Source organism: Mus musculus, chromosome 13 (assembly GCF_000001635.26).
Source record: "Mus musculus strain C57BL/6J chromosome 13, GRCm38.p6 C57BL/6J".
Taxonomy (NCBI): Eukaryota; Metazoa; Chordata; class Mammalia; order Rodentia; family Muridae; genus Mus; species Mus musculus.
In genome coordinates this window covers 30,536,297-30,552,271 of record NC_000079.6, presented here as the reverse complement: position 1 = coordinate 30,552,271, position 15,975 = coordinate 30,536,297, and the positions used below count along the sequence as shown (strand labels likewise).

Below are 15,975 nucleotides of genomic sequence, written 5' to 3'. Positions count from 1 at the left end.
TTCATCAAATTTATAATTTTTTATAGTTTTTCTGCTATTGATTTCTGGGTTTGTTCCATTGTTATAGGAATACAAGAAATCATTTCAAAACTTCATTTGTTAAGACTTGTTTTACTTAAAATGTGGCCTTCTGAGGAGAATGTGTGTTCTGCCTCATCCATGCCCAGAACGCTTCACCATCCCCTGTGGAAACTATATACTCATTAAATGTTGCCCTTTTCCCACCCTCTTTGCCCATTTGACTACTCTAGGGAGTTCATGAAAGTGAAAGAACTCACAACACTGCCCCCTTTGATTAGCTTCTTTCCCTTAGTGTGGTGACTTTGTGGTTCATTCATCCTGGAACTCCTGTCAGAACTTGCTCTCATTTAACAATCTCTAAGGGAGAAGCAGTACTTCTATACTATTATTGAGGGCAGTTTTCCTACAAACTGGCAGTGATCAACTCATTATTATCTTCCGTTCTTAGACCAACCTTGTAGGATTAGCGTTAAGTATTCTTGGTTTACAAAAAACAAAACCAAGATCAAATATCTGTTTCGGACTTGTTTCGGAAGGCTGACTCAGCAGCTAAGAGTCCTGGCTGCTCTTGTAGCGATCCCGAGTTAGGTTCCCTGTGCCCACATAACCACTCAAAAACATCTGTAACTCAAGTTTCAAGTGACTCCATATCCTTTTCTGGCTTCCCTGGGTACCAGGACGGCTCACGGTGCACATACATACATGCCAGTAAACATTTATCCACTTAAAAAATATATAAATAGTACCCCCCCCCCAAAAAAAAACCCTTCTAAAATCTAATTGTTACAGCTCCAAGTCTCCTGTTCTCGGACGGACGAAGCCTAGCACTGTGCTGGGAACCTGTCCCCAATGCCCAACTGCCTTAGAATCTCTCTATAACTGCCAAAGGGCTGTGCCATCTGCCTCCCTTGTGCTTTGCAGGAATCACCTCTTTGCAAAAGTGTTCACCTTGGCCTGCCAGAAGAAGGTAGGATGATGGGAGGGGCCCACATCGCCTTCATTCTTCCACTCAGCCCACTAGGTGAGAGCGTCTTGGATCAGATCCACAAAAGGCAAGCTCAACACATAACCTTGTTGGCTACCTGTAGCACCCGAGCCCCTGTAACAATGTTGGATCCCAAAAGACCCCCTCTTGCACGACCACCTCTGCTTTTGAGAGCCTGGCTAGCCTCTCATCATGCCTCCCTCCCTGTAGCCTTTCTTCTACAAGGAGACTGGGTGGCAACCCAGACACAGTGCCACTGCTGGGATACACAGAGGGAGGCCTCTAGGGGCAGAGAGGGGCTGGGACTCTGACTGAAGGCTGCAAGCTTTAGGGACTCTGGCACACAAGGTAGGCTGAGTCTTTCTGACCAGTTCGGAGAACTGAGGGCAGCTGAGCCTAAGTTCCAGGGTTCTTCCTCATGGCCCAGTCAGAGCTGGCTATGGAAGTCACCTGGGAACAATTAGGACATGCTGTCTCTAGAGCATAGGTGCTCCCTCTCTTGTTTATTTGTTTTTGCATTTCCAAAAAAATCCCCAAACAAACAAACAAACAAACAACCTAAACCAAAACATTGTTCTCACCTCAAAGAGGGTAAGAGATTATTCTGCAGCCAAATATGAATGATGACTACAGATACAGATTTAATGTACCTCAAGTTCCATGTAACAACATGGTAATGGTGTCATGACATTTCTATGGTAACAGAACAACAACAAATAGTGAATCAACACTTTCAAGTGCATTGGTGGAAAGCCCAAATAGGTCATTTATAGCGAAGTGGAGAAATCTCTGTTACGGGCCCCAGACATTGTCTGATGACATTTTTAGTCTTGAGGTTAGTAGACGGTAGACATCTTTTCATATATGCCAAAAGAATATTGAGTCATATACAGAGAAGAAGCACAATAAGTGGCTATTGAAGGGACTAAGATAGCCTCAGATATTAGGATCTATATCTGTAGTGTTTCACCATCTCCACACTCACTGATGCTCTAACTAATCATCGGTCTTTCTAGAATGTTCTGTGTAGGTGTGGCCTTCTGCTTCTCTAGCACAGGACACCTGTTCCTGGAACAGTTTTGTTCCTGTGACTACTCAGGTTTTGTGACAGCCAGCATGATACTTGACTAGACAAAAAGAAGATGCATACTTATAAAAACCAACAGCAGCAACAACAACAACAAACAAACACCCAACAGATAGCTGTAACTTTAATTTTTTTTCCTATTTTAATGATGGTTCTTAAATGATTTAATTTTCCTTGTAACCCACCACTCACCAGAGCTAGTGGAAAGGATACAGGGGAAGTGGACCTGTTTAGGAAGGTTCTTTAGAGCAACTTCTGTCTGTGTTGTCAGGAAATCAGCAGTCTAGTTCATAGGTTAGCAGTGACAGCTCAATCCACTCACAAACACCTCACAGATATACCAGCAGTCCAGTTTGGTAGCGTTGGGTCAGCAATAGCGGTGATGTGACCTAGCAGAGGTAGCCAGGCTCAGCCTCAGCCTCAGCCTCAGCCTCAGCCTCAGAGCCTCTCAGCCTCAGCTTCTCAGCCTCAGCCTCAGCCTTAGCTCGAGTCAGCAGGAGGGACCAACAGGAACACCAGGAGAAGTTCTCAGCTGTGCCTCTCTTAGGGAAGCGAAGATTCCAGACCCACAAGTGTTGCACAGCTTGCTGTACCAGCAAGTCAAGCTCTGTCTCTGCCACTCCATGGAGTCCTATTTATACCATCCAGACATCACGTGTCCTCCAAGTGCCTTGCATGTGCAAGCTGCAGCACACCACCAGACGTGGTTTTTTGGTGCATTTCTCTCTATGGTATCCTGACAAATGCAACTCAACTGTGCAATTAAGGTAGAGTAATACAAGAGTGATGTTAGCAAAGAATCCTTCATCACATGTCCTTTCACGTGCTTGCTTTAGCAGAACACCCCTTCTCCTGTGTTTGCTTCAGTGAAATGCTCCTTCAGGAGTCTGCCTTAGCCTTTCACACCTGCGTCCACTTTAACAAAACGTTCCTTCACATGTTTGCCCTAGCAAAATTCCATCCAACTGGCTTTCCAAAGAACCCTTAAGTTTCCACTTCAGATAGTTGTTTTCTGTGTCTAGTTTCTTCCTTCTGGCCAACCTGCTGGCTGTGGTCTCTGTCTGCCTCTGTGGAAGCACTTCTGTTGCAGTACCTCCGATTTCCACCAGAGGGAGCTAGATAATGCTGGACCTTAACAGCAGAGCCACCAGGAAGACTTGATTGGTCAAGTTAGGGTCAGGTGCTGGGGAGGCTCCAGGTCATGGTGATAAGAGTTGTGTGGGTCTCCTCCCTGGGCGCTTGCAGGGTAGCTCTTGGAGAGAGGGGTTGGCACCTTATCAGTTGGATGAGCTCATGACAAACTTTTGCTCTTTGCAAAGACCTGTGAAACTACAGGGGCTTGGGGTTGGGAAGCAGATTAGGGTATATGGAGGAGGAAGAAGGGGGACTGTCCCTGTTCCTCAGCTCATTCGATCCCACAGCAGGAAATGGATTGTTTTTAAAGGAAAGAAGAGCTTTTTCTGGCTCCTGGCTCAAAGGTCCATCACTGCGAGGAATTAAAAGTGGCCTGTTTTCCCAAGAAAAGTAGCTGGGAACCTGAGTATCTTCTGGGAGCTTTGCTGGAGTTTAATATCGATGATGGTGGGGCTGTAAAGATGGCCTGGGTTTAAAAGCACTAGTGGGCTGTTCTTCCAGAAGCCCCAAGTTCGATTCATAGCACCCTCCTGTTGGTTCATGACCATCTGTGTGTAACTCTACTTCCAGGGATCTCACACCCTTTTCTGGTCTCCACAGGTACCAGACATGCATGTGGCCACAACAACATACAGACATGCACACAAAATGCAGACAAACTATCCATGCACACAAAATAAAATTTAGAGCATTAGAAAATAAAATTTAAACATTGATAGCGAGTTCAAATTCAAACACACAACAAGGACAAAGCAGCATCCATGCAGGGAGGACTGGATTTGACCCTCCAAGGGCCAATTATGTCCACTGCTAAAAAGTGGCATTTCACTTACCTTCAGGCGGAAGCATCACTCTGCAGTAGATTTCTGCACCACCCCCCACCCCCCACCCCCGCTAAACCTGCTCCTGAGCTACATGCCTTCCTCCTCCCAGCTGAAAACCCACTGCATAGGCACCAGCACCACGGGATTCAGAGGAAGTGGCTTGGGGAAAATGATGGCTCCCATTTCCCAGGACACAGCAATGAGCATGTGATCTGCTGTAGTAGAGACAGTAGGATGTGATGAACATTTTTAATGCAGCTTTGGGTTGGAGTATGGGCTTCCCACTGATGGTAGCTGGTGGAGCCATCTTACAATCCCAGCTCCCTTGAGAATCAGGTACATAGACCTTCTTGGAGCCTAATTGCACTTTGGTCTGGGTCCTGGTCCAACTTAGACCGGTGATAAAATTCCGTGGGCTTTAGTTTATTTAGATTTCTGTTTCCTTGAATAAGAAAATAAGTTATCAGACTGAAAGTGTCTTCTTTTCAAAAAGGAAAAACAAAGGCAGACAGACAGACAATAGGCAGCTTCTTCAGCATGAGTGATTTGCACTCTACAAAATCTGTCTTAATATTTAATCCCAAAGCAACATCACTAGGAGGTCAGGGTTTGAGGAGTTGACTGAGGGAACCTGTTCCCTTGTGTTGCTTCATCTTCTACCATGTATGGACACAGTATCCTTCCTACAGAGAACACAGCAATAGGACACCTTCTTTGAAGAAGGGAGTTGTACTGGTCAGCCAACTCTCCCTACTGGTGGTCCCTTCATCGTGGACTTCCAGTTTCCAGATCTATAAGAAGCTTTTTTTTTTTTTTTGATTCTTTGAAAATTATCCAGTCTCAAGAAATTTTAAAGAAAATGGCTGGTGAGATGGTTCAGCAGGTAAAGGTGGATGGTCTATCTGAGGTCTATCCTCAAGACCTGTGAGATAGGAGAGGACCGACTCCCACAAGGTGTCCCCTGACCTCCAAATGTACAGGATGGGACACTTGTGCCATGGTGTGTAGAGGACACAAATGCAAACACATATAAGTAACTAACTAGTCTTAGAAATTTAGTGATAGCAGCACAACCAAGATAGCAACAGTAGGAAAGGAACTTAGCAGGTTTCTGTTAGTTTTGAAAAGCAGGTGAACTGAACCCAAGTCAGAGGTCTGAAGCCCAAAGCTTGAAAACGTTTCAGTAAGATGCAATGGGCCATCCTGGCTCTTGTAGGAGAACTGGCCTCTGACATCCTCAAAAACTGATGACGAACAGACCTATGCCTGGCCCTGGCTCGTCCTTGTTGGGTGGTTTCTCAGCTGAGGCTGTCTGTCCAGGGCCAGCTCAGATGTATATGGTGTCATATGCATCTGGAAAGCTCCATGGTCCATCTCTTGTCAAGCACTGGCACCACCAGCAGCAGTTGGCATCTAGCTGGGGATTTGGTTCCATCATGAGACAGAGCCACAGGCAGGGGCAGTTTGGGGTGAAGACTTCCATCTGGAGATTCAGCTGAGAGAGAAAAGGTTAGATTGATCTCTGCCATGGTGGATATTCACTCCTGGTTCCTTAGGTGAGATCTACATGGAGTGCATGCTTCTCTGGGGTTATCCCAGGTCCTGTCCCTGTTCAGAACATAACTGAATGAAGTGACAGTGACAAGAAAGGACCCAGACTAGGCAGCAAGTATCCTCCCTGGCTAAGGACACCTGCAATCATTCCTCTGTGAGGGCCCGGATCTCCTGGGTGTTGTTTTACATTGCTGCTATAACAAACATAGTGTCTTAAAACAACACAACTACATTGTTTTACAATTCCAAAGGTTTAGAAACCAGCCAAGGTCCTAGAGTCCATGTATTATACAAGCATCATATCACAATCATGCCAGAGTGTGCAGTGCTTAAATTCTTAGTTTTTTTTTTTTACTGTTTTTTCTTTTTAAACCCTAAAAGAATAAACGAAGTATTTGGTATAGAGAAAGTTGTATGGATGAGAACTTCATTCTTTGAAAGTGAATGCCATCTCTAAACTCAATTGTCTGTGTGAACTTGAAATCAAGGTTTGTTCTACTTGGAAAAGTGGAGATTTTCAAGTGTAAGAGGGATTAACGTTTATTAGCACCTCACAGAGACTTTGTTAGTGGTGTAGTCAGAACTGAAAGAGAAGTTAGAAAGTTGGCAGTTTTCTCACTATGTGAAGGAGAGTAAGAGTCCCTCCCTTTTGTACTGCTGAACATCACTTGGGAAACCCCACTTGTTCAGAAACAAACAAACAAACAAACAAACAAAAACCCCTCAGGGGTCTACAATACTCCACTGCTTCCTGGCAATCTATGCAGAGCAAAGGGTCTAAGGACCAGGTCCTTCACTGGTAAAATGCTGGTATCAATAGTGTTATTTCATCAAGATCATAATTACAAATGAACAACGAAGGAAACTACCAAATCAAAAGCGTAGTAGATCATGAATAATCGTAAGCCACCGTTTTGTTTTGTTTTGTTTTGTTTTGTTTTTGTCAAACCTTGCATATAGGTTTCTGGCTCTTTTGTTGTAAGAAGATCAAAATCGTCTTGGCAAAAGACAAAAAGCGGTTGGTATTTATTCTAGGTGATAGGCGTTAGGAAGTAGTAGTAGCCTGTTGTTTTTTTTTTTCTCATGCCTCGGTCGTCCCCGATTTAAGGTTTTGCCCTAAATGAAGGATCTCAATCACGACCACAAGAAATCCCTCCCGACTTCGGTTTTCCTGGGGCAGGGCGACCGAGTCAGACACCAGAGTGTCTCCAGGCCCTGCCCTTTCCTGCCCGGGCCCCAACCTGCGCCCGAAGCCACGCCCCCAACGCGGCGTCCCTCCCGATTCGCTCAACCTTGCGAAACGCCCTTTCCGGCGTCGCGCTGACGTCACAAACCCTGCGCCTCCCGCTCCTCTTCGGGCCGTCGTTCGAACGAAAGGTCGTCCCTGTGACCGACGAGGTGGTTTGAGCAGCTGTCGCCATGTTGTCGGTCGCCGCCCGCTCGGGCCCGTTCGCGCCCGTCCTATCGGCCACTTCCCGCGGGGTGGCGGGCGCGCTGCGTCCTCTGCTGCAAGGCGCGGTGCCCGCCGCCTCGGAGCCACCTGTTCTGGATGTGAAGCGACCCTTCCTGTGCCGCGAGTCCCTGAGTGGCCAGGCCGCAGCCCGGCCTTTGGTGGCCACGGTGGGCCTGAACGGTGAGCCGGCTTCGGAGTACCCCGATCTCGTTCCCTGCGGCGGCGGAGGGCGGTGTGCTGGGATGTGGTGGGCCGGCCGCGGCTACCTTGGCAGGCCGAGCGCTCCCCGGAGCAGGCGGGCTCACGGTGACGGGATGCTCCCGTAGCTGCATCCCCCAGGAGTCAGGAGCCGGTCTGCACGTCAGTCTGGGTTCCCTCCTCAGGCTTCACTTGACTTTCTTGATTAAGATCGGCCTCCCTGTATCATGGCTAAGATACTGTTAGTTACAGGAATTTGACCTTGGGCAAGTTTCCTCGATGTTACCACAACTTTGTAGGGGTGTTGTGAGTCTTACACTAGAGAATTCTATGTAAAGCCATTGGTACGGTTTAGACGATAAGTGTTCAAAATAGAAATTGAAACAACCATGTAGGAAGTTGTCAGTGTACTGGTACAGTCGCTTTTCAGCATCTTAACTCCCTAGCAGCCCCATCCCTATAGACACAAAACCAGCCCTGTCAGTTCCACTGTAGGGGATCAGCAGTGGTTTCAGATACCAGGCTCTACGGCTTTCATAATCTTACTTAGTCGTGAAGGCGAGGCAGTCAGAAATGATACTTTTTTTTTTTTTTAATACAGAAAACAGAGGTGAAGTGACCCACACAGTGGGAATCTATGCAGTGCGGTCTCTTCCTAGTTTATCTAAGTCTGCTTCACATTCCCTTGTGACTTAAAAATCTAGAAAGCTTTCTGGTGTCTCCTGAAATGTGGGAAGCTGCACTGGGCTCGTTTGGTTTCTGCTCCGATAGTTGACTGACTCTTCACTTTTTCAAGTAGATTAAACCTTGATTTCAAGTTCACAGGGACCATTGAGTTTAGAAATATCATTCACTTTAAAAGAATGAAGATCGCATCCATATAGCTTTCTCCTCTATACCAAGCAAAGTAACATACTATGATTGTTCAGTGTATTACCTACTTGGCACTGCTTGGGGTTGAGTTTATGACCTTTCTACATGTCAACCAAATTGCCTTCTTAGACAGCTTTTCACTCTGCATTCATTCTAATCCTGCCTCTCTGTCTGTCTGTCCTGCCTCTCTTTGAGGCAGGGTCTCACTATGTATCCTAGGCTGTCCTCAGACTCAAGGTCTTCCTGACTGTCTTCCCAGAGCCACCATGGTTAGCTTTTCCTGCAGATTTTTAATGATCCCCACTGGGTTTGCTGTTTATCTCTATTTTAGCCATTAACCTTAATGTCAGGTCAGATTACAAAGTTTACTTTTGCTGATATCTTGATGTCATTATAGCATGTTGACACTCTCCTCTCTATTGTTGAGACTTCTGGCCTTGGTTTAAAGCGGTAGAATAATAGCTCCTTAGTTTTTGTCTCCCATTATCAGGTTTTGTATACATTTGAGTCAAGATCTTTTTTCAGGGTAAATGTGAAGGGGCACTATTGGGTCTTTGAAAAACTTTTCAGGACAGAAGTGTAATAACTTACCTTGTTCTGAGTCTGTTTGGGTTAGGGGATCAGTAGGTAAGAAGTGAGGAAGAGAAAATTGCAGAGGTGAAAGCGTTACTTCAGTTTGTCAGATAGCCGAAAGGTTTCTGATAAAAATTGGTGGTGTGCCTGCTTCATGAAAGCATTTTCCAAACCAGACAATGTAGAAACAAAGCCAAAACCTTTCCTGAAATCATACTTTACATCGTAGCTTAATTGCCCGTTAAAATCCATCTGGGTGACTATGGAAAGATAGGTAGTGACAGAATGGGTGGATTCAGATTGAGAGTGTGTGGAGGAAAATGTCTGCATATGGGAAAATCTCTTTCATGCAGATTTCTAGGTACCTTGGCTTTACAACTACGAAAAGTTTACCTGCCTTAGATTTCCTCTATTTTGAGGTGATATTTCAATAACTGATCATGTATCATGTTGGAATTAAATTAAGCACCTATGCTTAATACAACTTGTGCAAATTATATAGGAAATGACTTTTGAAACAATTTCCTAAAGGTCCCTTGATTGATAATGGTGATGTGTAACTTGCTGTACAGAGAACAGTTGATAACTGGATTTTTTTGTCACCAAAACTCTTGCAAATGAGTCATTCTGTGTAGTGTTTTTAGTTACCTTGTATTGTTAGGAGGTGGTGGTTGTGGCTGCTGTTGAGTGTAAAACTCTGAACTTGGCTCCTTTCTGTTTTAGGTATGCAACATTTTTTTTTTTTTTTTTTAAGAGTGATTCCAGGCATTGTCCTGGAGGAGTAATTCTTACTTGATTCCAAATGCCAGTTAACACCATCACATTGATATTAGGTAGGGTAATACATAGTTCATGTGATGTGAGTCCGAAAAGTCCAAATTGTGACTCTTAGGTTGTCACTACACATCTTGGTTCCTCCCCCAAAATGATAGGGTTATCAGAAATGTAATTTTGATAGTTTTCATTCTTGTTTGAATTTGTGACTTCCATAAAGTTACTCACTTTGAACTCATGTAAAAAGTAGGTGAAATATTAATATTTGGGTATTGAGGTCTCTTAGGATGAGACCTTTAAAGACCAAGATAGTAATGCCACGTTCAGTGGCATTGTATGTTATGAGTAGATCTTTGTTTTGAAAACTTTTTTCCTGAAAATAAAAGTTTTTTCTTTTTTTCCTTTTTTCTTTCTTTCTTTCTTTCTTTTTTTTTTTTTTTTTTTTTTTGAGACAGGGTTTCTCTGTGTAGCCCTGGCTGTCCTGGAACTCACTTTGTAGACCAGGCTGGCCTCGAACTCAGAAATTGGCCTGCCTCTGCCTCCCGAGTGCTGGGATTAAAGGTGTGCGCCACCACGCACACCTTTAACAGTTTTTAACATCCTTCTTTTTTACCCTAAAAAAGTAAATGTGGTGGTAGTTCCTAAAACATACATTTTGCAAGGGTTCATATTTTCATACATATAACTGTTATATCTATTATTTTATGAGGAAATACTTTCTAAACATAGTTAGAATCATGCCAGTAGTCCATTCTTTTGTCAGATATTTACAAATGGCATAAGAGAGAGGACATGTCACTTCTGCTTTCAAAGTTTATGCAAACAGTAAATGTTTTTTCATTTGTCACAAAACATTTGGCCCATTTTATTACCTCCAGGAAAAGTGCCCCACTCAGAGTCCACAGTATGAAAAAGATATTTTTAATAGGTGTTGTTACTCTACCAAAGGGGGAGATATATGAAAGTCACCTCTTTTTATTCTTATTAAATTTAATAATTACTTTGCAGATTTTATTGAGTGCTGCTACCTGTTCTAATAGTTGTTATTCTCTGACACTAGAGGCTTTTTTGAAGATAAAGTAATATCAATTTATGCCCTGGAATTTAAAATTATCAATCCTTAAGTTTTCTATAAAGTATACCAAAAAACACACGAGGCTTATTGTCTTGTAATTAGTATGTTACAAACTTTTAGCTAGTAGTTTTTACAGAAAGCACATAGCAGAGATACAAGGCTAGGCTGAGTGAAATGGTCACACAGCAATTTGTAAGGTGGACTAAGTTTATTTAGTGTAGTTGGATAGTCTACCTAAGCAATTGGTTTTTTTTAAACTTAAATATCTGTTTATTGTGTTATTTGCCATTATAACTCAAAAGTCTTTGCTAATGTGTACCCTTTTCAAGACATCCTTTTAATTATGTTGGTTTTTTTTTTTTTTCTTTTTGTCTTGCAGTTCCTGCTTCTGTCCGTTTTTCCCATACAGATGTCAAGGTGCCCGACTTCTCTGACTATCGTCGTGCTGAAGTTCTTGATAGCACAAAATCTTCTAAAGAAAGCAGTGAGGCTAGAAAAGGCTTCTCTTACCTGGTAACTGCAACTACTACTGTGGGTGTTGCTTATGCGGCCAAAAATGTGGTCTCCCAGTTTGTTTCCAGCATGAGTGCTTCTGCTGACGTACTGGCCATGTCGAAGATCGAGATCAAGTTGTCTGATATCCCTGAAGGGAAGAACATGGCTTTTAAATGGAGAGGCAAACCTCTGTTTGTGCGCCATAGAACCAAGAAGGAGATTGACCAGGAAGCTGCAGTCGAAGTGTCCCAGTTAAGGGACCCACAGCATGATTTAGATCGAGTAAAGAAACCTGAATGGGTTATTCTGATAGGTGTCTGTACTCATCTTGGTTGTGTACCCATTGCAAACGCAGGAGATTTTGGTGGCTATTATTGCCCCTGCCATGGGTCACACTATGACGCCTCTGGCAGGATCAGGAAGGGCCCTGCACCTCTCAACCTGGAAGTGCCTGCCTACGAGTTCACCAGTGATGATGTAGTTGTTGTGGGTTAGACACGTGGACTCAGGGCCTAGGTTTCTGTCGGTCTTCAGGTCCCCTCAGAAGAGTGGAGAGTAAGCCTTGTGTACGTCTAGGTTGGTTGATTTAAAATATTTAAGAATTGTTAATAATGTATTGGCAAACATTAATGTGAAGTAATTGAATTCACTGTTAAATATTATCAAGCATTAGCATAATAAAACCACTGTTGAACATCATTAGATTCAGTCATAGACTTGAAAGGTGCAATGTCTTTGATAGCTAATTCTAATAAAACATTACAGATTGTTGTATTGGTGTTCTCATCTAAATTTCTTTTCGTATCTTGAACTTGAGAAAAGGTGGGGACATTATTTTTCATCTCAAAGTGGATGGGAAAATCATTTTGATATCTAATATTTTTCTGTTTTGATATTAAACCTTTCACAGTTATGGAAGTATGTATTATTTTGTTGAAATATTTTCACTTTAAAGACTGAATTTTACTCTCTAGCCAAACTGGCCTCAAACTTGTAATCTTCCTGTGCTTGCTGGGTCTCGGATGAGAGGCATGTGCCATCACATCTAGTTCTTAAGTTTGTCTCCAAATCAGAACTAACAAGACTGCCTTGAAAGGCTGGAAAAGACAAGGAAGAAAAACACAAATTCAAGATATTATTCTACTCAAAGATAAACATTCCCAGTATTTATTTGCATGTTTCACTATACAACATTTTTATAGAGATGCGTTCATGAGTCGTTCTTGATGAGAATTATATTCCCTGTGCAAAACCACTTAGTTGGGACTCTTCTCCATATGGTAAAGGAAAGAGCAGCGCAGGAGACAGCACGGTTGCCACAAGTCTGCTCTCATGGGATCTATAAAGCATTTGACTGGAAGGCAGAGTCTTTAGGTCGTTGGTAAAAATAAATAAAAATAAAAATCTCAATTCCCTAGAGTATCATAAATGCTGGCTTTAAAGTCCTCAGATCTGCCTTTAGCCAAGCTTTCAGGTTGCTAACATTGTCTAATGTTTTGGATTTGGTCTGCCCCAAACCCTTTGTATTTGTCCATGACAGAGTCCTTCCTGTCTTAAAGTTGTTAAACCAGCCATCATTTTGCTTGTGGATAAGTCTCCCAGCAAGCAGTAATCATGCTGGCAGAGATTTGCAGGGAGTTTTAGTAAAAACTAGAATTAACCTTTTATATCACAAGTGTTTAACCGCCCCCCCCCCTCCCAACACACACATTATTTTGCCTACTTATTTTAATAAACATGAATCACATTGCCTATAGTCTTATCAGTTGGTGTTGGAAAGTTCTTTTTCCATCTTGGAAGTCTCAGTTCTGTTGACAGTTTTCAAAACAGCTATTTATTACCAGTGGTCCCATCAGAGGTCTCCATATTCTCATCACATCAGAGGATAGGTGTTGTCCCATTTAAATCTTTCCAAGTTGCTTCAGTGGGGTACCGATAATCCTGGATAGTCCATCTGGAAGCTGTGCCCGTTGCCTGAGTTGAAGTTTCAGTCTGCCATTTGAGCCTCCTCATACAGACATGGACCACTATACCTTGCTCACTTGGTCACCTGCTGAGAACCCAGGACAGTGATGCAATGTAGGACTGAAATCATCAGCACTGTAATATGGTAAGCCTGGATTTCTATCCAGTAGCCCATGGGGACCCACTACCTATCTATACACTTGGTTTTGAATAAGTGATTGTGTATTCGTAATTAGAAACTTAAGTGAACAGCTCATTGACTAATGGGATTTGTTACCTTAATTTGATTTAGAGACTCTTGGAGGAAAAGAGGTGCATATTTGTTCTCTGGGTCCAGTATGTATCTTCTAGCCTTGGAATCAGCTACCTGGTTTTCTGCCTCTAGCCTGCATATAGCTATATCTGTATCATGTAAGCCAGTCAAGTATATCCCTTTTGTAACATATTCTCTACTGGTTCTAGTCTAGAGAACATGGAGTAATACAGGGTGGGAGGGTTTTCTTTTACTTCAGTTTCTGAGAATTTCAGTTCCTTGTGGCAAAAAAAAAAAAAAAAAAAAAAAAAAAAAAAAAATTCCTTATAGAGCATAACATGTACCATTTCAATGGCAAACATGTCATCTATGTAAAATGCCCTCATAGGCTCATGTGTTTGAATACTTGGTGTAAATTAGGTAGCTGTAACCTACCTGGAGGTGAGCCTTTCAGAGTTCTAGCCTTAGTCATAGTTATGGCTGCCCTCTGCTTTTTGCTCTGCTGCTGTCTTGTGCATTCATTCTTGTCACCATGGACTGAGCTCCAAACTACCTTTGGCTCCAGCTTCCATGTTTGTATGTTTATGAATCTAGGTATCTGGAGGGAGGTCATTATGGTGTTTCTTGGTACAGCTATCATCTCACCTTTATCGGGTGGCTGTTTGGATCTTTGTCAGGTTGTGGGTCAGCCAAATGATGCTTGGTTTTCAGTGTTGGGGCCACTCTGGGGCTTGGGGTTCAGACTTCAAGTGACACCAGATCAACATAGTGATCAATAGCTGTACAGGTAAGAAAAAAGGACTGGCCTTGCATGTTTCTAACTGGGGTTCTGGGTCAGTCTCCATGTTCTCCTGGGACCCAGCATTGGGTCTGGTGGCAGACAGTTGCAAGGGTGATCTGGCTTTGGGAGTCCCTACCTAAAGTTCTGGCTCAGCCTCCAAGCTGTGCTGTCATAGATTGTCAAAATGGGTGAGGTGAGCAGGTAGTGGTGAGGGGGACTGGCTGTGGAGGGCTCTAACTAGGATCCTGACTACAGCTTCATGTGGCCCTGGGCTTAGTTGTGGACAAACTGGCTTATAGTAGAGGGGGTGAGTTGAGTTAGAACTGGCTCTGGGAATTCCCATGTGAAGGTCTGGTTCAAACTCCAAAAACTATATTAACCAAAAGGAAAAAGTTTAGGTTCCGTTGGGTGGTGTCTGGGTTACTATTGCTGTGATGAAACACCATGACCAAAAGCAACTTGCAGGGAGGGGGAGTATTTAACTCACAGTTCCATGCAAAAGTTCATCAAGCACAGTGAGGGCAGGAACCTGGAAGGAAGAGCTGATGCAGAGGCCATGGAGGAATGCTGCTTATTAGTTTGCTCCTCATGGCCTTAGCCTGCGTTCTTGTAGAACCCACGACCACCAGCCCAGGGCAAGAGCCTGGGCTCTCCCATATTAATCAGTAATCAAGAAAATGCCGTACAGGCTTGTCTGAAATCTGATTTCATAGAGGCATTTTCTCAGTAGACTCCTACCTCTTTTTTTTTTTTTTAAATTAGGTATTTTCCTCATTTACATTTTCAATGCTATCCCAAAGGTCCCCCATACCCACCCCTCCCAGTCCCCTACCCACCCACTTCCCCTTTTTGGCCCTGGCGTTCCCCTGTACTGGGGCATATAAAGTTTGCAAGTCCAATGGGCCTCTCTTTGCAGTGATGGCCGACTAGGCCATCTTTTGATACATATGCAGCTAAAGACAAGAGCTCCCGGGTACTGGTTAGTTCATATTGTTGTTCCACCTATAGGGTTGCAGTTCCCTATAGCTCCTTGGGTAATTTCTCTAGCTCCTCCATTAGGGGCCGTGTGACCCATCCAATAGCTGATTGTGAGCATCCACTTCTGTGTTTGCTAGGCCCCGGCATAGTCTCACAAGAGAGAGCTATAACTGGGTCCTTTCAGCGAAATCTTGCTAGTGTATGCAATGGTGTCAGCATTTGGAAGCTGATTATGGGATGGATCCCTGCATATGGCAGTCACTAGATGGTCCATCCTTTCGTCACAGCTCCAAATTTTGTCTCTGTAACTCCTTCTATGGGTGTTTTGTTCCCATTTCTAAGAAAGGGTAAAGTGTCCACACTTTGGTCTTCGTTCTTCTTGAATTTCATGCGTTTGGCAAGTTGTATCTTATATCTTGGGTATCCTAAGTTTCTGGGCTATTATCCACTTATCAGTGAGTACATATTGTGTGAGTTCCTTTGTGATTGGGTTACTTCACTCAGGATGATACCCTCCAGGTCCATCCATTTGCCTAGAAATTTCATAAATTCATTTTTTTAATAGCTGAGTAGTATTCCATTGTGTAAATGTACCACATTTTCTGTATCCATTCCTCTGTTGAGGGGCATCTGGGTTCTTTCCAGCTTCTGGCTATTATAAACAAGGCTGCTATGAACATAGTGGAGCATGTGTTCTTCTTACCAGTTGGGACATCTTCTGGATATATGCCCAGGAGAGGTATTTCGGGATCCTCTGGTAGTACTATGTCCAATTTTCTGAGGAACCGCCAGACTGATTTCCAGAGTGGTTGTACAAGCTTGCAATCCCACCAACAATGGAGGAGTGTTCCCCTTTCTCCACATCCTCGCCAACATCTGCTGTCATCTGAGTTTTTGATCTTAGCCATTCTGACTGGAGTGAAGTGGAATCTCAGTGTTGTTTTGATTTGCA

At 43.4% G+C, this 15,975-nt stretch overlaps 1 protein-coding gene across 1 annotated transcript; it reads left to right on the top strand.

The window, feature by feature from the left end:
• The first annotated feature begins 6,955 nt into the window (after nucleotides 1-6,955).
• On the top strand, nucleotides 6,956-11,960 carry Uqcrfs1 (ubiquinol-cytochrome c reductase, Rieske iron-sulfur polypeptide 1). The gene is made up of 2 exons (NM_025710.2): nucleotides 6,956-7,238; nucleotides 10,931-11,960. Exons 1-2 carry the CDS (start codon nucleotides 7,025-7,027, stop codon nucleotides 11,539-11,541), a joined length of 825 nt encoding a protein of 274 aa, NP_079986.1. The 5' UTR covers nucleotides 6,956-7,024; the 3' UTR covers nucleotides 11,542-11,960.
• Nucleotides 11,961-15,975: the final 4,015 nt, after the last annotated feature.

Bases quoted from the DNA above. Each gene is read 5' to 3' on its own strand.
- Uqcrfs1 (NM_025710.2), top strand. From the start codon at position 7,025: ATGTTGTCGGTCGCCGCCCGCTCGGGCCCGTTCGCGCCCGTCCTATCG. The intron at 7,239-10,930 runs GTGAGCCGGCTT...TTTGTCTTGCAG, and splicing joins GGCCACGGTGGGCCTGAACG to TTCCTGCTTCTGTCCGTTTT.